We start from the raw sequence: 21,968 nt of genomic DNA, 5'->3' as shown, positions 1-21,968 counted from the left end.
ATCAGGTGGCTGTTGCCATTAATGTGCGTCGAAATCGCCAGTTCAGCCTGGCTAAGGTCTGCCCCCTTTTGGCTGATGTCATGTCGACTTACTTAGCAGGTCTATGAAAAGCTTTACATGTGATTTTGGTGGTTTAAATAGAGGGGGTAATGCATTATTTTCTATTTGGCTTAAATCTTAAGATGATTTATGAAATGGAGGTAGGCATGTTGTAAGTGTAAATAGCTATGGGTTGAGTTGAATGCAAACTACATAGTAATTTGTGTCTTTAATATACATTTTTATTAAAAAAAGTAAAATGAGGTGGGAGAATATAGACATTTTGCCCATTAACAAAATAGTAAAAACCAGGCAACTAAGAAGTGTTGCAAAAAATTGAAGTATCACAGTCCTACTTTATATGTGCTTTTTAATGTCCCTTTTAACAAGCTCTTCAAATTGTATTAGCTACTTTCAGACTACAGCAACTTGGAGAGTAAAATCAAGTGGCTTCAAAATTTTCATCTTAAAATAGCACTGAAACATACATGTAGAAAGCTATGTCAAAATGCTTCTATAATAATGGTCATGATATCTTTAAAAATAACATTATTTCTGATCCATTTATTAGATGCAACATTGTTTGGATAAAAGTTAATTAGATGCTCAATATTGTTTGATCTTCCAAAGACAGCATTATTTGACGTTATCAAATATAGCCACCAGCAACCCATAGCATACCAATGAGCAGCATTTCAAAGTTTGAATGGTCCTATCAAAGTTGTCTTGGTACTTGTCACGGAGCTGGCTAGTCCGACCGACTACCTCCGCTGTCTTGTGCTCCCTTAGCCTGGGACAACACACTTTCCCCGGTTCCCCAGTCACTCGCCGAGACTCAGTGTAGGGTAAAACCAAAACGAAGACTGATTTATTTTAGACACACAGAGCTGGATATATCCAGCAAAACACACATTAACATAAAACAAGATATTGGGACACAAACCGCCCCCTTAATCTGCCTCTCAGAGACAACAGGGGCAGTAACGGGATTAACAATACAATAGGTGTGTGTGGGGGGGGGAGACTGATTTATACAACATTAAACATCAAAGAATGGTGGTCACTCCCTGGTGGCAGATCCTGGCTGTCTGCTGGAGATAATCCCCTCAGCCAGTGATGAGATGATACTGCTGGGGGTAGCCACAGAAGTCTCTACAAACCCAGGGCCCATAGTCAATAGGGAGGAGGCTGGCAGTCAGGCTTCTCCAGTGGCCCCAGTGATGGAGGCTTCCGTCACAATTCTTCCCCCTCCGAATTGGACTGACATAGGATGAGACCCCAAACGGGTTGACTCCGTAGTCAGTCAGTTTATTTGGCCCATCAATGCCCTCCCAAAATTGTTGCTCCTGCTGCTGCTGGGAAGATGGGCCGGCTGCGCCATCTCCCGGGTACCGCTGGGGAGGGATGCCGCCTGCATCCCCTCCCTGGTGCTCCTGCTGCCGTTGAGGAGGGAGTTCAGGTTGATCCGGTCCCAGAATTAGGTTCTGCCGCTGGGGAGATGGACCGGCTGTTCCACCTCCCTGCTTCTGCTGGGGGGGCAGGTCGGCCGCTGTATCTCCCTGAATTCCTGCAGCTTTGGTAGGTGCTGGGCACAGGCCAGCGATGCTCTGCCCTGTTGCCAGCACTTCAGCTGGGGTTAGGGCATCTTGTGGGTCGGCCTGCCGCTGGGGAGGGAGGGCCACTTCCTCCGCTCCCGGACATGTGAGCTGCCGCTGGGGAGAAGGGCCGGCTGCCGCATCTCCCTGGATCCCTGTAGTGATTGCAGGTGTGGGGCAGAAGCCAGCAGCGCTCTGCCCTGTTGCTAGCTCTTCAGCTGGGACTAAGAGATCTGGGCAGACTGCCCAGCATTCTGAGGACCCAGGTGTGGAGACTGCAGTGTTATCCACCCCTCTTGGGTTAACATCCTCAGACAATAAATCAAATAAATCCCCAGTCTTTGGTTGTGGTGTAAAGTCGCACAGCTCCAGTATTGGATCTGGATTAGCTGCCCAGCATCCCTGTGACTCAGGGGTGGAGACCGCAGTCCCATCCACCCCGCCTGGGTCAACATCCTCAGCTGACCACTCAATCACATCCACAAAATCCACACAATCCCTGGACACTGGGGCATTCTGTTGAACGCGTTCGAACAGTTTTTTATACGCCTTCTCCAGTTCCCACTCCTGTGTAATTAAAAAGTCTAAATCACCTTTAAATTCTAGTGCATCTGGGAGGTCCCACTCCCTGAAATCCCGGATGTCCTCAATCCGCCACTCCGCTGTGCTGCCGAAGTCTGGATCCTCCTGAAGACTATCCCATAATAATCCCAGGCCACCGAAGTCATAGCCCTCTGGAGAACATTCTTTCGCAGTTCCCCAATATGCTTGCTCTGTATACCACTGCAGAGCCCTATAGTGATCTTCCAGCTCTACCTCCTGTTGGACCAGCTTGTCCAATTCGGATACCCATTGCTCCTGGGGTTGCTGTCCCAGGAATGACATCCGTAGTTCCCGCTGGTCTCTAATCTTTTGTTCGGAGCTTGGAAGACACTGACCCCGGCGTATAACAGCCCTCTGCCATACTGACCGTCGAACCACTTGCCTCAGGTTCTGGTATTGTTCTGTAGGCAGGGCAGTGGTGTAGCAGGAGAGGATGACCCGCAGCAGCCCCTGGAATTCTGATACCACATCCATGTCCTCGTCAAGGCGACCGAAGTCTGCCGTCCTGTCGGTTAATCCCGGTAGAAAGTAAGTGTCCCTCGGACTAAGAAGCAATTCCCACCGCTGCCACCAATGTCACGGAGCTGGCTAGTCCGACCGACTACCTCCGCTGTCTTGTGCTCCCTTAGCCTGGGACAACACACTTTCCCCGGTTCCCCAGTCACTCGCCGAGACTCAGTGTAGGGTAAAACCAAAGACTGATTTATTTTAGACACACAGAGCTGGATATATCCAGCAAAACACACATTAACATAAAACAAGATATTGGGACACAAACCGCCCCCTTAATCTGCCTCTCAGAGACAACAGGGGCAGTAACGGGATTAACAATACAATAGGTGTGTGTGGGGGGGGGAGACTGATTTATACAACATTAAACATCAAAGAATGGTGGTCACTCCCTGGTGGCAGATCCTGGCTGTCTGCTGGAGATAATCCCCTCAGCCAGTGATGAGATGATACTGCTGGGGGTAGCCACAGAAGTCTCTACAAACCCAGGGCCCATAGTCAATAGGGAGGAGGCTGGCAGTCAGGCTTCTCCAGTGGCCCCAGTGATGGAGGCTTCCGTCACAGTACTTTTTGGGGACAGAGTTTACAGAGTCAGTATGTGCGACCCCAATGTGCGTAGTACATCAGGTAAGTCATACACTTCTTGCTGTAAACCCCAAACACTCCTAATTGACAGCCAAAATTCAGATGACCTAGTGTGAAAATTAGGCTCTTCAAAAGGTATTATTAGTATTTGTTTTATCCCATTGTCAATATTAGTGATGGTGTATTTTTCCCATTATACACATTTATGAGAGTTTAACTTGCCTGATCATTTATCTTTTGCATGTCTACTAGATGTCAGTGAATTCCTAATTCATATCTGTCAGTTTTCAGATGTAAATTATACCACTAACTCAGGCTTCATATGCCAACTTGTTCCCTCACCCTTTAGTGCCCCAGCATGCCAAAGTATGTTGCTATCACACATGTGCTTTCAGTGCAAACCCACCACCCCTGGAAAAAAGGTTTAAATCCTATAAGACCACAGCTTATAAGCATTTTAATTCTATAAATGCATAATGTGGTGCTTTTTGAAGAGCCTTTAAAAAAGCTGACTACAACTGGGAAAAGGCTACACTCCCAGAAATGGGACTCATTGACATCAGCAAAGCTGACCCCATATATTAGTGTCAACAACATGTCAGATGTAAGAGGATGGGGGATCCAGAAAGCTCTCTAACTGGGTATGAACCTGCTCCAGTTAATCTACAGAACAATTAAAATTAGGTCCTTACCTTGTCTGTGTCATGTGACTTGTTTTGTTTTCTTAAAATAAATCTTGCTATTTCAGGGCTCTGCCCTTTTGACTTATCGATGGTCTTTAACAGGAAAAAAAATAAATGTAAAAATGAGATTAAAATTATCCTCCAGGGCCCATGTTGGACAGAGAACCTAGCTTCTGGAGGTTCCATTGCCTGCCCATTGGGGGGTTACTAATCTCTAGACAACTAAGGCATTCCTTGATCCCTTCATTGATGGGGTCTCGTTTGAGTTGCCCAGTGCCTCCCCTGGATTGATTGGTAGCCTTGGTTGGACAACCAGTACACTACTTACTGTGTTAATGCTACACATCCTCGGCCCAGGTTGGTTGACTGGGAATCTGAAAGTGTCCCCAGAGGGGTCCCACGTGGGTATACCAGACATGGAGGCTCTTTCCAATCCTGCAATTGATCCTGCACTTACTTTTATTTTGGACAATTCATCTATGACCTTAGATATACTGGACCACTTACTCCACAATATTCAATATGAACTAAGAAAATCAGTAGGCCCATTAGCATTAATGTTAGATAAGGCAGAAAAAGAGTGCAATTATGTGGATTGTTTTCCCATATTACCCTTATAAGCCTCCAAAATAGCCTTAATAAAAGCCATTAGTAGGTTCACTCTTCTGTTAGGGTAGGCCTTTTACTACGTCTACACTCTCAGAAGGTCTCAGCTTCAATGTTCCCTAATCTCTCCTCACACCTCTTTGGCCCTAACTCTTATAACTATAGCTGGGGTTAAGGCTCGCTACAAGGCAAAAAAATCATTTTCTGAGATTAAATAAACACCAAAGAAGCCCTTTCGGACTGAGGGACAATCATCCAAACAGCTTCCAAAGGAAAATCCAGAAGACGCCCTTTCGGTAAACTTGTCTGCATCTTCTTTCACTTCCAATTTAAGGGTTGCTCAGTAGTGGGAGGCGATCACCACAGATAAATGGGCATTCTGGGTAGTGAGAAAATACCTCTCCCTTCCTCTTCTAAACTTTCTTTTTCAGGTTTTCCTATAGTCAAGAGAATGCAACTCTATTCTAGATGATGTTCTGTATCAGGTCCTTGTAGCCTGTAGAATAGAGAAGGCAGACTTCACAAAGAAGGGTTGATTAAGTCATATCTTCCTTATCATAAAATTTGAGGGTTTGGTTCATTGTGCTCCATTCTTTCCTTCTTTTGAAATGATTTCGGATGATGGGTCTTCAGGATCACCAAAATAATTTATTTGGATTGGATGATCATGATTGACCTCCGGGAAGATTTCCACTCCTCTTCAATTTATCCTCCATCAATGTTTACTACCATTAAACTTCAAAGACTGCATCTTCTAGTGCACGGTTATCAGGCTTTTCTAACGCTCCATATTCCTTCTCAAGTGGTTGCTCATCTCCATCTGAAAGGGATTTGCCATCATTTATCTAGACAGTCTCCTAGCTGCCAACCAGTCTAGGTAGGCTTTGCACACAGACAAGCCTTTTGGTATCTTCCTGTTCAATTCTCTGTCCATCCTCACCTCTTCTTACTCTCACATTGAAAGTTCCTCCAGAAACAAATAGTCAGAACCAGAATCAGTACTCCACAGCAATCTAATGAAAATGTGAGGAGCCCATTAAGCACTTTAGGGATTTACCTAAACCTCTTTACCAGGAGGCTCTGTCTCTTTGGCATAGGGCTCTCAGTTGACGTATCATCTTCTCAGCAGAGTATGTTCCAGGACACCAGAATTAAATAGCAGACGTATTCTCCTGTTGGACAATCTCAGTCTCCACGATTGCACTCATTATTTGAAAGCGCCAGACCCCCTCTGTTTACGCTCCAAAAAGCACCGTGATCTGTCACATGGGATCTGAGCTACACCCAGTTAAATTTCCAATCCACTGAGGGGTTCTACAAAGTTTCTATGTTTGTCCCTGTCAGGCGCATGGATTATTTCCGGCTATACAGAGCCGGTAAGTCTATGGAAGTCTGGTTAGAGCAGACCAGACTGGGTTTTCCGGTCACCCTGTGCCCCCAATGGACACAGCGTGACTTAGACACAAGAGGGGACTGGGCAGGCAAGAAGTCTCCCCATGAATCTGTCATGGCCCCCTCCCAAACTCAAACCTACCCCTCGGTGTCCTCTGCCTCAGGGGGTTTCAGTGACACTATGCATAATATTTACCAGCATATACATCCAGAGTCTAATGTCATAGGGAGAGAGAAAAAATCTACTAAAAACTGTTGTATTAGGTTTTGTTTTTTTTATAAAATCCTCTTCAGGCTTTGCAGAGTAAATGTGTTTATTGATTGAAGTATTTTTAATCTCCATTTTTACACTCTTGAGTCACCCTTTCCCACAAGGTAATTGATAATTCTTCAATAGCACCTAAGACTAGCAACCAAATTATCATGTCGGATACATGTATGGTCATACAAGTAAAATAAGTGAAATAAATTGAATAAAAAAAGCTGAGTACATTACACAGTATTGTTGTATTCTTGTAATGATGTGGTGGAAATTTGTTATGGCTCATTTCCATCTGATTCACCTGAAACTGCAAGGGACTGCTTAGATTTGTCAAATCTTCATATTATACTGTATCTCCCTTTAGTGATTTTTTGGTTAATTATCTTTGTATGACAAAGCTTTTAAAGCAGCTTTTCTTTGTAAGTTCTATATTTTACAGTCCTATACATGCAATACTCCTACACCATAATATTAACAGATTAAAATAAGCAATATACAGTATATGTGCTAGACACTCAATTTGTGTGTATACCATAGGACAAGTCTTCATCTTTTGTTCTCTAGATCTACATGGTTATTACCTATTAATTTATGTCTCCCCAATAGTTGTGTATGGCTGTTAGTTTGTTACACACAGAACATGCATTCCAGAGACCAAAGGTAAAAGGAGGGCAGCAGAAGTGGCAGGCTGTGCAGATAAGAATATTGAGGTTTCTGGAACCTTGAGTGGCAATGGAAAGGCAAAGGAGGCAGGACAGTCTGCTATGAAGCAGGACAGTCAGCTATAATGCAGTCAGGAAGCAAAAAAAGTGGAATACCTGTAGATGAGAGAAGAGAGATTATACATTAGTTCTTGATGATGAGTATCCCCAGAGTATGTAGTGGAATAAATTCCTTGATAAACTTGTATTTAGTTGCATTTAGTCCTCTAAAAAAATGCACTTAAAGGTATACTCAAATAATTTGATAGCGTTTTTTAATCACACACTGAACCATATTTTGCCTTAAACGTCTGTATAAGCCATTTCTTCTATTGAGAGTCTCTTTGAAATCTGGCAGTTGGTGATGAGTTAGTTTTCTAAAAAATATGTTCGGTCTATTTCTTGGTGTCTTTATGTACGGTATGCTCTGGTAGGAATACTAGCTATACAGTCAATAAAGTATTTCTATCCAATTTGATACGTTTAAAAAGTGGCATAAGGAACCTCCTGTGTCCTTCAGGTTAGTTATGCAGTGGGTAACATGGCCTGTCAAATCCTGGCATGTTGTGCTACAGTAAATCTTGTACCATACTCTGTATAGGCTTATGGTTGGGAATTCTGCAAAGCAAATATGTTCTTTTCATGAACTTTGATATTGCTCCTTTGACAACTTTAAAGTTACAGTAATGTAAAAATAATGACTCACAGTTCATACACATATAAATAACCAAATAATCAATGTATAATTTGTAGTGTGGCAAAACATAGTATGACCAAAATAAATACATAGTATAGTATACAACAAATAATAATAATAATAATACATTATGTAAATAGTAACCATCTTGGTTGTATGTTGGGTTGATATGGTGGTATCTCGCATTTTCCTTACCACTGTGGATGACTAAGGAACAGTTCTACATTCCTACCTAGATTTTCTAGAGATCATTGAAGCAAATTGAGATCATTCATCAATAAAATGAATGTCATTATTTTTCAGGTTTATCTCACAGCTGGTACCGTGTATGGTTTGGAAGGACAACTGAGTGAGATTGAGGACTCCGCACGCAAAATCAACAGTGTCACCACAGAATTAGAACTTGCTGACCTTGAAGACCAGGTCGCCACAGCAGCTGCCCAGGTCCATCATGCTGAGCGTCAGGTGAGTCACATTACATTCTGTATCGTCCTTCTATATTTTTAAGGCCCCACTCGAGAGAAGCACCATTTACTGGTTTAATGTATTAGCCATCTAAATTATATTTCACCCAGTACATATTTGTAGAAATCACATATGTGTACAATTTGTGGTGTTTTCTCATGTCTTATAGTGTTATACAGTCTTTACATATTTTTACATATTTTTATTTTATATACCTGATATTTTAGATTTCAGATATTGAAAGTAGGATATCGGCCCTCACGGTCGCCGGGTTAAATGTTTCTCCCTGTGTTCGACTGACGAGAAGGAGGGAACAGAAAAACACTAACCAGGTACTTCTACCTTTTATAGTATAGTAATAAAGCTGGTATGCTATAACTCAACTGGTCTTGTCTTTAACTATTATTCTAATTATTTTTATTGTTTTATATCATCACATTCCGTAGCGCTGTACAATGGGTAGAAAGGACATAACAAGTAGTATATAGCATAACAATTTGACTTACAGGGCCCTGCTCAAATGAGCTTACAATTCTTCATGCAATAATTAATTGTACATATGTCTAATATATTGTTTAACAGTGTATTTTATACTTAAGATTGTTTGAGCGGGACTCTCCTTTTGCTTCTGTAAGTCCAAACCGTTATGTGATGCCCAGTTTCAAATATGATGTTTTTTGTCAGTTATGCAGTAATAATAATATAGAACATTGTATAAACCTTTTTTTAAAATTTATTTTTGTCCTGATAGATGCAAACAATTGACACATCCAGGCAACAGAGGCGAAAACTGCCAGCAACACCCCTACAAGGTTTGTTAAACCTGTACAATGTTTTAATTAATAGTTTTATTTTGATGAATATACTAAATTCCAAGAGAAGTGAAATGAACATGTAAAATTACAATATGTCATTTCTATAACTGTCTGTATAAACTTAATGGTTTCTCCAAATGTGGACAATTACTTGCCTGTATGAGTATAGTAATTTAAAATTTCATATTATGAATAGATATTTGTAAATACATTGTGATTTCCATTTCTGTATAATGATTTATAAGAATAATTTGTAGAATAATCAGTTCTATGTAGAAATAAAGGCGGGCTACCTTTATAAAAAAGTAATGGATCTGGATTATGTTATACTCAATAAAAAATATGTGATAATAATACCTGGGAATTCTCCGAGTTTGACCCAGAGATTGCCGGGTGAAGCACCGCTTCTCCGGGTCAAGACCCGAATCCTCCTGGTCACGGGAACGGGGTCTTAACACGCCACGCCGATTTTCATTTTAAAAGGGGGTTGTTTCCCGCTGCTGTCAGTGGGACTGCCCCCAAGGTCAGCAGGAACTCCCACCGACATGAGCGGGAACTCCCACCGACGTCAGCGGGCAGTCCTGGCCGCTTCCCGCAAGGGAAGTCTCCGTGTAGCTGGAGACCAGAAGTTCCCAGGTATGGTGATAATGATACACTTAAACCCAGACCTCATAAAAAAATCCTTAATTGCTAATTATTTCTACATTTCAATTCAAAAAATTGATATTAGCATATTGATCAAAGTAATATCCTTTATATGATAAATATTTGTAGATTAGCTTGTAGAGTGATGTAAGTCAACTCTTAACTTCTTAAGGGGCCTTTGTGATCTTAATTGCTCGTGTGACTTCCTTTATGAACACTGCTAAGGGAAGGCTGTAATTGGCCTCCAGTCTACTCTTATGTGACTCTTTTGGGCTAGAGTCCCTTTTCTGTGTACGTTACATAAAATTCAAAGTTTTAGTCAGCATTCATAGCCTGACTGGATCCTTTTTGCGTTGCTTTTATTAGCAAAGTTTTCTGCCATTTTCTCTGATCTAAAGTATTAAAGGGCCACTAAACGTGGTTTGTTTCCCAGCCTGAACATTGTCATACCTCCTCCAAACGGTTCACTAAAAAGTATAACAAGAATAACAACCTTGCATTTTACAAATGAGTAAGAAGCAGTGAGTAACTTTTGTGTGCCGTGCAGTAACATGTGTTTAATATAACAGGGTATACTTCAAATAAGTGCACTCATGTCAAGAGGCTTGATGTACTCATTATGATGCAAGTTCTATTTAGTCATCAGAAGCCCAACCAGGTAGAAACATATCATACTTGTTTTTTCAGGGAATGTTCTTAGTATTTGGGCTACTTAACAAAGTTTGTTTTTGTTTTGAATTTAAGAGGAATATCAGTGCTCCAACAGCTTTACTGGTTTACTGGCTTTACCTCAAGCTAGGCTTGTGAGTTTTGGAACTATTTAGGTGATTATTATCACATTTACTATAGGTTTACTGTTTTTAGTTCAATGCCTCATGACAGTAGGAACTGCAGTGGTGCCTAGTGAACTTATCTCTCCCTGATTTATCTGTCTTTGAAACTATAATCATATATTTTTGTATTTCATTTGTGTTTAATTCCTAAAAGATGAAGAACCTGAAATTTCCAGGATAAAGACGTTTAACAGGAACTTTGTACTGCAAGGATCTTTGACTCAACGAACTAAAGAATGGAAGAATACCGCCAAGGACATCATGGTAAATCACTGCAGTTCAGCAGTGTAAAAACCCTAGATGACAGTTACATCCCTATTAGATCCCAAGTAGTACTGAAATGGCTGAATTAATCATAAAGTGAAACATGAACTAAATGATCCCCTTCATTACCTATTAGATGTACAGGTACATCCACAAAAGATTTACAAGTGACAAGATTACCTTGAGGACTTACCTACACATCATGCATTTTTCACAGCGTCATTGACATCTCCCAGCTGCTGCACCAGAGATCAGGCTGTCTATTGACAACTTGAACCCCTCTGTCGGCAAAAGCCGGAATCGGTGGCTTCCTAGCGACTGATCATGTGTAACGCCACAATTTCTTGTACATTGTTACACACAATCAAGCAATCACTGCTGGCACCCACCTGAAGGACACTGGAGGAAAGGAGAGACTAAGTAGTGTCTGTCTAGACCCTGATGGGCCCCCAGATTGCTCCCCTGTTGGCTGATCGCACAAATTGCAATGAGCAATGCAAGGCTATGGAGTGCTGATTACTGATCTCAGACACTTCCTCTGACCCCAAAGGGAAAAAGTTTAAAAAAAAAAAAAAAAAGAGAGAGAGAGAGAAATTAAATGAAATATAAATAAAAATGGAAAATAAAATACAATAAAGTAAGCTCAGTGATGTGAGCTCAAAAAATATATAAAAAGTCCTTACATTACATTGTCCTAGCCCTACATGAAAAAAATGAAACCCACCCTGTAAGGAGCTGTAGTAACTCCCAGAGATCACCCACATGTATCCTCCTGTTGTCCCCGAAATCACTTCCAGCACCAGTCAGCATGCACACCTTGGAACCCTGCTATGTGTACCCAATAAGTAGACACAACTATATATATATATATATATATATATATATATATATATATATTGTGACCGTGTGAACCCCAGGGAGATGATTAGCATGGCATCTGAGTACAGCTGCTATGCAGATTATACATATGGGTCCCTGGGGTGGAGCAATTGGAGAGCAGGGTGGGCCAATGCTCCATTCCCCCATTCTGTGGAAACTCCATGCCGGGTTTTCCAGGAGGCAAGAAATCTGCAGGATCCGGTCCGGGATTTCTATGAGGCCGGCGTCAGGCACAGGTGCTGGGCATTAAAAACCCCTGGAGCCTGATACTCAGCAAGACTGTTGGGGGAAGAGGAAGTTCCCTGTGCTCCCAGGGCAAGGAGAGGCCCTGAAGAAGACTATCCCTGAGCCAAGTGAGGCAATACCTGCCTGGACATTTTGTGTGCTGTCTGGGGGAGGTTTTCCAGAGCCTGGCGTAGCTGGGTCTGGTTGGGAGGTTGAGGTAGTGGGTGATTAGGCTGGTCAGTTTAGACCAGCATAGTTAAGTTAGAGAGGGCTCCAATTGGGAGCTAGGTTTTCTTTTTATGATTTGGTTTTTTGGGTTTAAGTGGTTAAAATAAAGCGCTGTTTTGTTTAAAGCTGCTGTTCCTGACTCTGATTGCCCTAGAGGACTGTGCTTAGGACCCCTAAAAGTGACATGTATGGCCCTCATGCTATAGGGTTTGTCACATATGGTGGAGAATGCGGGCAAAGCACTGCTATGGTCTGTGGGCAGAAAGCAGGAACCAAGTGAACAACTGAGTGGATGCTGGTGACGAGTGCTACACTGGATCCAGGAACCCCAAGTGTTGTGCGGCCTGAAGCTACCAAGCTGCAGTGGATGTGCCAGAAGTTATTACAGCTTAAACCAGAGGATTGAGTGGAAACTCTGCAAAGACTGTTGCGTGGTATGTGCCCTTGTGTATTGCTGGCTGAAATACATATGCTTATGGAGGATGGCCTTGATGTGTTTGTGACGACTTATTGATGATCCGGACGTGAAGGTTCTATTTGCTGGATAAAAGTATTGCGTATCTGTGAAACCTGCAAAAGAAAAGCATTTTGTCGCTATGACCTGCTGGTAATTACTTAATTGCATACTGCAGAGGAAGCGATTAAAGACCTGGAGTACAATCTCTTGGATTTGTGTATTGCAGTGACTGCTAGTCTAATGCAAGATGGGAAAAGGACAGCAAAGCAGAAATAAAATGTCCTTTCCATGTTTCACTCGCCAGCCAACCTGCAGTGGATATGTGGAACCACTGAAACTGGCACAAGAGGCATATATAAAGTGTGCAGGGTCCTGTATTGAGGCACAAGAGTTAAAGGAGGAAATTGAATCCTTAAAGTGGCTGCACCAGGGTGAAGTCTCTGATTTGAACTTGCAGCTGAAAGAAGTAACCGATAAACTAAATGCCGCAGAAAAGAAAGTGGGAATGCTACCTATGTCTTGCAATTGTGTACATGGGGACAAAAGAGACTGTACAGTAGCTAGAGAAAGTCTTTCACCGGTGGTTCTTCAACTTCAGGAGGAGAAACACAAATTACAGAAAGAGCTTGTCTTCAACAAACAAAAGTATGAGGATGCTATCAAACGGAGAGACTGTGAAATTAAGAGACTGACAGAGTTAAATGTTTGCTATGACAAACTGAGTCGTGGTGTATGTAACAATGTGGCATGGACTACTAAGCTCAGGAAAGTGGAAGCTATGCCCAGAGATGAGCTGAATCTCTATGTGATTGAGCAGTCAGAGTATGTTGGGAAACAGATCTGCAAGAACAAAAAACTGACTGATGAGTGTATGCTAAAAGAACTTGAATTAATAAAGGTTAAAAAACAAGCAGCACAATTACAGGAGCAATTGCGCCGAACTATTGGCCAGCTTGAGGGAGAAAACCTCACTTTGCAAAATGAAGTGGCTGCTTCTAGAGAAAAGCATTGTGTTGACCTGTCAGCAAAACTTCAAGAGATGCAACAGTTGCAGGAACAAAAGCTGGTGGTTGAAAAACGTCTCGCGGAGGTGTCCCAGAAAGGTAAAGAGGATGCAGAGCGTGTATTCGGGCTCCTTTCTGAGAATAGCAGTGTGAATTTAACACTTGCAGTTGAGCGTCTAGAAAAGGTAAAGCTGCAGGAGACTATAAAACAACTACAAGATGAAATCCAAGTCTTGTTTAAATCCAGTGAAGAGAGTGCTGAACTTCATAAGGCTAATTCAACACTAAACGACATGTATTCCCAAGTAAAGGCTGAACTGGAATATTGCAAGGATCAGCTACAGGCCAGAGAAGGCCAGCTAAAGCAAATGGGGGCAGTTATGCTTCTAAAAGAGGAGGAGTTAGCATTGGCTATCCGCTCCAGAGATCAAGCTTTAAGGGAAAGAGATACGGTCCAATGTAAGCTGGAAGCAATACCGACTAATACAGAGCGGGACAGGCAAACATTATTCATGCAGCTTGCTGATATCCAGGCTGAGAGAGACAAAATGGCAGAGAGTCTGGAGACCGCCCAGACTTCGAATGTAAAGCTTGAACAAGTTGGGCTTGAACTGGATAAAGCCAATAAATCCCTCAGGCATCAACTGGCAATATCAACCTTAGAGCTGAGAGAGGTGAAAGCAACCCTTGAGGAACAAAGGGTTACTGCAGTAGAAAAACACAGACTACTACAACTCCAGTTAGATGAACTGGGTCTACAGCTAGCTGAAGAGAGGGAGGCCAAGCTAGCTCTGCAGCAACAGATTAAGGTCCAGGAGGAAGAGGACACCGTATCTGAAACGTTAAATATTGTACAAGCAGCAGATGAGCGGCCACAGTACAATACAAGATGTCTGGAGAAAAAGACTGTGATTAAGAATGCCATTAAATGTAAGCTTTATGGGTTAAGTGAAGGAGGGTCCATGCATGGTGCTAGGAGTACTGGCCAACTAGAATATCAACATGGCAGTAAGCTACTCCAGGGAGCAGCTGGTCCCAGGTCCAGCAGAAGCCATACTTCAAAGGAGGAACCTTCTACAGGTGACAGTAAGGTCCGTCCATTACACGCATCTGGGGTAAGAGGACATAAAAATGGGCTTGGTATTAAAAGGAGTGATGGTGAACAAGCTACTGGGAAACAGCTGGAAGATGGTGTGCACTTGGCTGTATCGCGTAGACCACGCAGGGTAAAACTTTTGGATGAGCAAGCTACAATGGTGTTCATTTGTACAGAGAAGAGACATGGCTGTGCAGTGTGTTTCCCATTCACTGATGGTTGCAGAAACCCAGAAGGGCAGACGGATACAAGGAGAAAGTATCCACTACCGGGCCACATTTATGGTGTGTGGAAAGGAAAGCCCCCTGATGCCAACCTAAGAGGGACGTCATCAGCAGAGCTGCTTAGTCCCATGGTCGCTCAGCCCCATGGTTCTGAGCTGGTGGGGAGGATAAGTGACCGTGTGAACCCCAGGGAGATGATTAGCATGGCATCTGAGTACAGCTGCTATGCAGATTATACATATGGGTCCCTGGGGTGGAGCAATTGGAGAGCAGGGTGGGCCAATGCTCCATTCCCCCATTCTGTGGAAACTCCATGCCGGGTTTTCCAGGAGGCAAGAAATCTGCAGGATCCGGTCCGGGATTTCTATGAGGCCGGCGTCAGGCACAGGTGCTGGGCATTAAAAACCCCTGGAGCCTGATACTCAGCAAGACTGTTGGGGGAAGAGGAAGTTCCCTGTGCTCCCAGGGCAAGGAGAGGCCCTGAAGAAGACTATCCCTGAGCCAAGTGAGGCAATACCTGCCTGGACATTTTGTGTGCTGTCTGGGGGAGGTTTTCCAGAGCCTGGCGTAGCTGGGTCTGGTTGGGAGGTTGAGGTAGTGGGTGATTAGGCTGGTCAGTTTAGACCAGCATAGTTAAGTTAGAGAGGGCTCCAATTGGGAGCTAGGTTTTCTTTTTATGATTTGGTTTTTGGGGTTTAAGTGGTTAAAATAAAGCGCTGTTTTGTTTAAAGCTGCTGTTCCTGACTGATTGCCCTAGAGGACTGTGCTTAGGACCCCTAAAAGTGACATGTATGGCCCTCATGCTATAGGGTTTGTCACAATATATATATATATATATATATATATATATATATATATATATATATATACTCATATATCCACAGAACTTCATTAACATAAATTAACATTGATTAATAGGTGCATGTAGACAACCCAACCTTTAATCCCCTGACAGTAATCCTATTGATTGGATTAACTAAACAATGGCTACCTACCTACCTGTGCTATCTTGGCTGAAGCCATCTCTGAGTACTTTGGGGCCCTGTATGACAGGTCATTCTGTCACATATCTCCCCTTTTAAAAAGAAGACTGAATTGGGGCCAGACCCCAAGCGCGTCTGCAACCAGTTCAGTCGGAAAGCACAGCTTCGTCGCTCCTACAGTAGAGTTGTGGATGCAGGGGGCTGGCAAGAGGCACCTGTCCCACTAACCAGTACTGGGGTGCATTTAGAGACTGGGGAGTTCGGGTCCCAGACGAGGACAACAGTCCCACTCGCCAGGGCAGGGAGACAGGGTCCATAATCTGTGAGTAGCAGGCTTGCTTTCCGTCCTCTCCAGGGGCCCCAGTGATGGAAAGTTCCGTCACACACTCTATCACACCCCCATTCAATAACCCCACGCCCCTTAAATTGGGGATGTAAGTATAATCTTGTTTTTGTTTTTTACATACTAGCACTGTTTCTATGGTTTTAAACGAAAGCCCTATTTTGTTCTGAAAAACATGTATCATTTATGTGTGTACATCAAAGAGGAATCTTTATTAAACCAAGGCATACTAACAATGGCAAAAAAAAATGTACACTACATAGGGTTCTAAATTTTTTTAGCAAGGAATGGGTTAAAACCAATGAAAACATTTTATAAATCATATACATTCATGACATGAAGCATATCTTTCTTATGAATTAAATCATCATTTTCTTATGTTAGTAAGTGAGTGCATTTTTAATTTCACCTTCATTTAGATCTGAAGGTCTCAAAAGTGTATGTGACACTACAATGTACATTATGAACCTTTTCCATTTCCTTTTTTCTTTTCTGATCATATAATAATATATGATAATATAATGATTATTACAAGTTATAATGCCTGTTTCCTACTTTGCCCCCACCCCTGCCTGTCTGTCTCATAACTTCCTGACATCCATCTCTCCCAACTTCCTGATGATCTCCCTCACTCTCCATATGAGATAGATTTTTATAGATTATTGTGTAATTTTATTAAGATACGTAGTGGTTCATAGAAAGAAAATAAGATTGTAATATACTGCATTGTCATTTTACAATATTTAATATAATCCTGCCCTTAAAAGTCACTCATATAGAAGTCAAAGAAATGCTAACATAGCTATGACAAGCGACATAACAGAAAACTTTCCATAGGATTATTTTCCCCTTTTTTAACATATATTTTTTTTTCTTTTTCAGGAACCAACTAAAGGCACAACCATAATGTATTAAAGACATATTTATACTGCCAAGATTATGATGCCTAAAGCTGTACACATGAGTGCCTTTTTTTTTTAACAGCCATTATGTTCGACTAGAAAATGGACCCTTGTGTGAAGCTACAGTGCCTAAGTAGCAGGGCTTTTGTTCAGATACCTCATCAGATATTGTCAGCATTATGGTCAAATGAAACTCTGCCTTAAGTTCTTAGGAGACACCATGAAAGGTCACTGAGTTTCACAAGAGAGGCTCTGTTTTTGATGCACTTTTTATTTCTGTACCAGTTCTTCAGTAATGTATCCAATAACTATGTTTTTATATCATTATTTTTAATGTATACATATGCCAAACTAAATGTTGGAGTTGAAGTACGGTGTAAATGTTTTTGTCATGGAAATGTATTTCCAAAATGTACCAGTCTCATAACTGACAGGGATATTGTACGGTTGTTGTTACTGTATTTGTAATAGTTCTGGATTACTTCTTTATAACGCAACATAAGAATCATGTAATTTTACAACCATTTCTGCATAATTATTCATGTGGGTTCAAGACTACATTTCATATATAGGAGGAAGTGTTGTGTGAAAAATGAAGTATAAAATGGGGTTATTCGTCAGCATATAGATGTTTCTGTTGGCATTGGGTGACCTGGATTTCCCAACTAACTATGCTGCTAATGTGTTACCACTGCCATTGGAAAACCTTACCCTATGGACGCCAGTGCTGAAATGCAACTCTATCTTTCACCCTAATTAGGTAACAGTACCCAAAGACATAAATCATAAAGGCTTGTATTTAAGACTGCCTTATCTGGAACTGGAAAGAGCTGATATTATTCAGAAAAAGTATTGTCACAGCTTATTTAACTTCCACTATTTACATAGTGGTCTGTAACTTTTGTTCTGATGTCTATTGGTAGGTTTAAGGCAAAAAAAAAATATGGCCATGTTTGAACTTTGTGCCCTGAAATAACCTGAGACTCTATTAATCATCTATCAATCCTGAATACAAATAATATCATGTTAGCGACATCATGCCATTATGCCAATCATATATACATATATCGCTATTAACTTTATTTTGGTAGTTGGCTTTTAAAGCACTGAACTACACATAGAAAAGTGCTAAACAAATGTAATATTGCAAAAGCTTGTGTTAAAGGAAACGCATCTCTTGGAGAGAACATCATTTGATCTCCACCATCAAATTGTGAATATAGTGTAACAAATCAGATCAAAACATTTATTCCCATTTGATAGCTTTTGTGGAAATTCAATAAACCCTACAATATTTCATAAGGTCTGAAATACTAAATCAGCTTCCATTCATATCCATCTCCTTAATTGTAGCACTTAAACAAAACCTTTGTGTTCATTACGATGCTTTATTGAAATAAATTCACATATTGCTTTTTAGAAAAATAAATGATTTGGAGATTAGTATCCTAGGTAGCGATGGTCAAAATTTGCATTCCAAACATCTCCTAGGATTAACAGTCCATGTAAACCATTGTGGAAAAACATGGCATCCATCACTTAAAAACATACATGCATTAAAGAGTGTTTAAAGATGTCATTGTAAAAAAATATTTATATTCCAGATTTAAAGCTTGTCCCCATCATGTCGCAGTTGAAAGGACTTTGTGCAGTGGTTTCTTTTCCCATGCTATTCTGGTGGCTCCGTTTTACATGTAGGCCCAAAATATAATGAAAACAGGTTTCTGTGGTAATTTTATGAAACTTTTTATCATACCTGAACGGAATGAAATAGAATTACTATATGCCTTTTGTTATGTCAATGTATTTAAAACTTTTAAATGTTCAGTGTGATGTAGAATGGTCCCCTGCTCCCCATACAAGCATGTGATACAGCTACCGTAATGTATTAATGTTAAAATATTCAGTCTTCTGAAATTAAAATACGTACTGTGTAAGCACTGCAAAAAAATGCCATTTGTCATATTTAAATTATGTTCTAAGAATTTTTGTGCCAAATGTGTATAAAAGAGTTTACTGTTCAAACACAAATATTATATAACAATTATAATTATTTTACCATTGAGTGATTTCAATTTTTAGTTTTAATATTTAAATCAAGATTATTTTTTTTTACAAATGAAAATATTTTATCGTTACATATATTTAAAGTATATGGTAAAGATCTACTGTATTTGATCCCAAAAATAAATGTGCTTTCATGTCATATTCTGCATATGTTTAGAAAGAACTCTGAAAGGGTTATATTATGAATAAAAAAGGTTTATATGGTGCAATGTTATTAAAAAATAAATGCATGTCAATCTAAATTATTCTGAAAAATTAAGTAGCCTTGATTACGGAAGAAAATCTTATGAAAGATAAAAGTTATAAACCATTGAAACGCTTCTGTTGAGTTTTTGGAAAATGTTTACTATATAATCAAACAATTTGAAATACAATTTCACAAAAGTGCAGTGTGCAAACTAAACTCATGGGTAAGTGTAACATGTAAACTGGTTCAAGATGGAGAATAGATTGTCAATGGGTCACCACCTTTAAAACAATTCTGTCCTATTAGCAGGGGTGCCCAACTCGAATTTTCAATGAATGAAAACTATCATGAATACTTCAACTTAAAGGCATCGCAATAAAAAATTCATGAAACTACTTGTTGTTCAGGAATACACATGATTCCTGGCTTGTTTGTGGGGATCCTGCACCCCAGCCTAAGACCTTTGCCATTGGTTATCGTTTATATTCTGTCTTAATCTTTGCCGATAACATTCACGAGTTTGCATGAAGACGTAAGGATTCCAGTGCAGGGCTAAGCACAGGCAAAGCCAGTTTGGAGACTATGGTGTTAAAAGTAAGATATGCAATAAGATTTCCACCTACCTCTGGGTTTCATGGCCACATGGGAGACGGATAGTATGGCATGAGAGAAAGAAGAATGGTAGCTGTCAATGTTCCACAGTCATATACAGTGATAAATATGATACCATACACAGACACAATAACTCATTATAAAGCCAAAGGTTTTTGTGTCTTAAATTCAGTATCCAAAAGGTGTCCAGTTTTGGTGATGAGAACATGTTCTGGATGATCTACGGGAATATAAAAACCAAAGAGGTATAAGTCAAATACACACAGGATTCAGATGAATCTGAAGGTTTCCAGGTTTCCATCATTAGTGAGCTGTTTAATGTAAGGAGCTTTTAATCAAGATTACTGTATTGCAGAAATAGTTATATTTGCCCAAATAACAGAAAATCAGAACATGCTGGTGTTTAATATGTTAACATTTTAGCCCTCAAACCCTTTTGAACTATTATGAATTCATACCTCCCAACATTTCAAAATGTAAAAGAGGGACACTTTTGTTTTAATCGCTCTCGCGGAACTCATCAATACAATTGCACTTTACAATGCCACGCTTGCATCGATACACGATACACGCTACATTTTTGTAAGCACAGTCATGCATATTAAAAATAAAGAGCACATCCAATTCCCATGAGGCTCAGCCAGACATACTGCTTCCATGATGCTGGCTGAGCATCATGGAAAGTGCAATTAACAGTAGATGTTAGCTGTAAATTATAATTCCCATGATGCTCAGCCTGACCAGGCATCTTGGGAGTTGTAATTCACAACTAACACCTGTCATATCATCTGCTGTTAACTACAGTTCACATGAGGGTCAGCCAGACATACTGCTTCCATGATGCTGGCTAAGCATCATAGTTAGTGCAGTCAACAGTAAAGCTGCAGATACTAGCTGTGAACTACAATTCCTATGATTCTCAGCCAACCAGGTGTCCACCATAATGTTGACTGAGTATCATTGGTAGAGTAGTCAACAACAGCAAAAAAAATTTTTTAATCAAAAAAAGGCTAATGTTAGCCTCCCTCCCAGGACCCTCACACACTGCTTTTACACACACCGGCCCATATACACACATATACACATACACTGTCCTTACACACTGACTTACAGACTGAGACAACCATAACGGGTGGGGCACACCTTATAAAGGAAACAGAGCTGAAGCAAAGAGCAGAACTAGAATCCAGGAATCAGGGGTTCAGGACAGAACATACGGAAATCCAGAAATGGATCACAGCAAGACAGGGAAACAAAAGCAAGACAGGAACAAACAGAGACATGCAGCTCCGCAGCCTGGGTATAGCATGACACACACATACACTGCCCTTACACACACCTGCTCATAAACACACATATAAACATACACTGCCCTTACACATGCCTCTCCATACACACTGCCTTTACACGCACCTGCCCATAAACATACATATACACGTACAGTGCCCTTACATACACACATATATACACATACACTTCCCTTACACACACCTGCTCATAAACATACACATACACTGTCCTCACACACACATATAAACATATACTGCCCTTACACACAACTGCCTTTACACACACACACATACACATACACTGCCCTTACACACAGCTTACAAATACCTATACTGCTCTTATGCACACCTGTCCATACACACACACACACACACACACAAGCTTACAAACACATACATTCATATACACTGCCATTACACCCCTTTCTCCCCATCTCTTACCTCTTCCACCATCCTTCTTCCTTCATTCTTCATCCTCCATCCTGTGGTGGGAGTGCGAGGCCTGTCACTTCAAACCTTGCTTTACTGCTCCCTCATCACTACGCGCAGGCTATTGCTGCAGAGAGCAGGGATGACGTCATATCCCCGTGCCCGGCATTATTTGCTGGCGCGTAGTGATTAGAGAGCAGTAAACCGAGGTCTGAAGTGACAGACCTCGCACTCCCTAATGCTGAGCCGACTAGAGGGAGATCATGATCTCCCAATTAGTCCTGCAGGCTGCAGCTGCTGACCGGGAGGCTGTGCACCCCCCGCAGCTGCACCTGAGGTGAGAATGCA

The 21,968-nt window shown here is 41.2% G+C and overlaps 1 protein-coding gene across 1 annotated transcript in view; it reads left to right on the top strand.

Moving 5' to 3' along the window:
- Positions 1-17,049, top strand: part of LOC149286657 (rab effector MyRIP-like) — a 219,743-nt gene extending 202,694 nt beyond the window's left edge. Inside the window, exons 12-17 of the mRNA XM_089493825.1 lie at positions 7,977-8,138; positions 8,366-8,470; positions 8,890-8,954; positions 10,345-10,352; positions 10,586-10,695; positions 17,017-17,049. Of these exons, the coding sequence (XP_089349951.1) occupies positions 7,977-8,138; positions 8,366-8,470; positions 8,890-8,954; positions 10,345-10,352; positions 10,586-10,695; positions 17,017-17,049 (483 nt within the window). The remainder of the gene's footprint in view (positions 1-7,976; positions 8,139-8,365; positions 8,471-8,889; positions 8,955-10,344; positions 10,353-10,585; positions 10,696-17,016) is intronic.
- The last annotated feature ends 4,919 nt before the right edge of the window (positions 17,050-21,968 follow it).

This window comes from Sceloporus occidentalis, unplaced genomic scaffold (genome assembly GCF_023333645.1).
Source record: "Sceloporus occidentalis isolate IW3139 unplaced genomic scaffold, rSceOcc1.0.p SCAF_67, whole genome shotgun sequence".
Taxonomy (NCBI): Eukaryota; Metazoa; Chordata; class Lepidosauria; order Squamata; family Phrynosomatidae; genus Sceloporus; species Sceloporus occidentalis.
The sequence above is the reverse complement of the archived record's forward strand: the minus strand, read 5'-3'. Positions and strand labels throughout refer to the sequence as shown.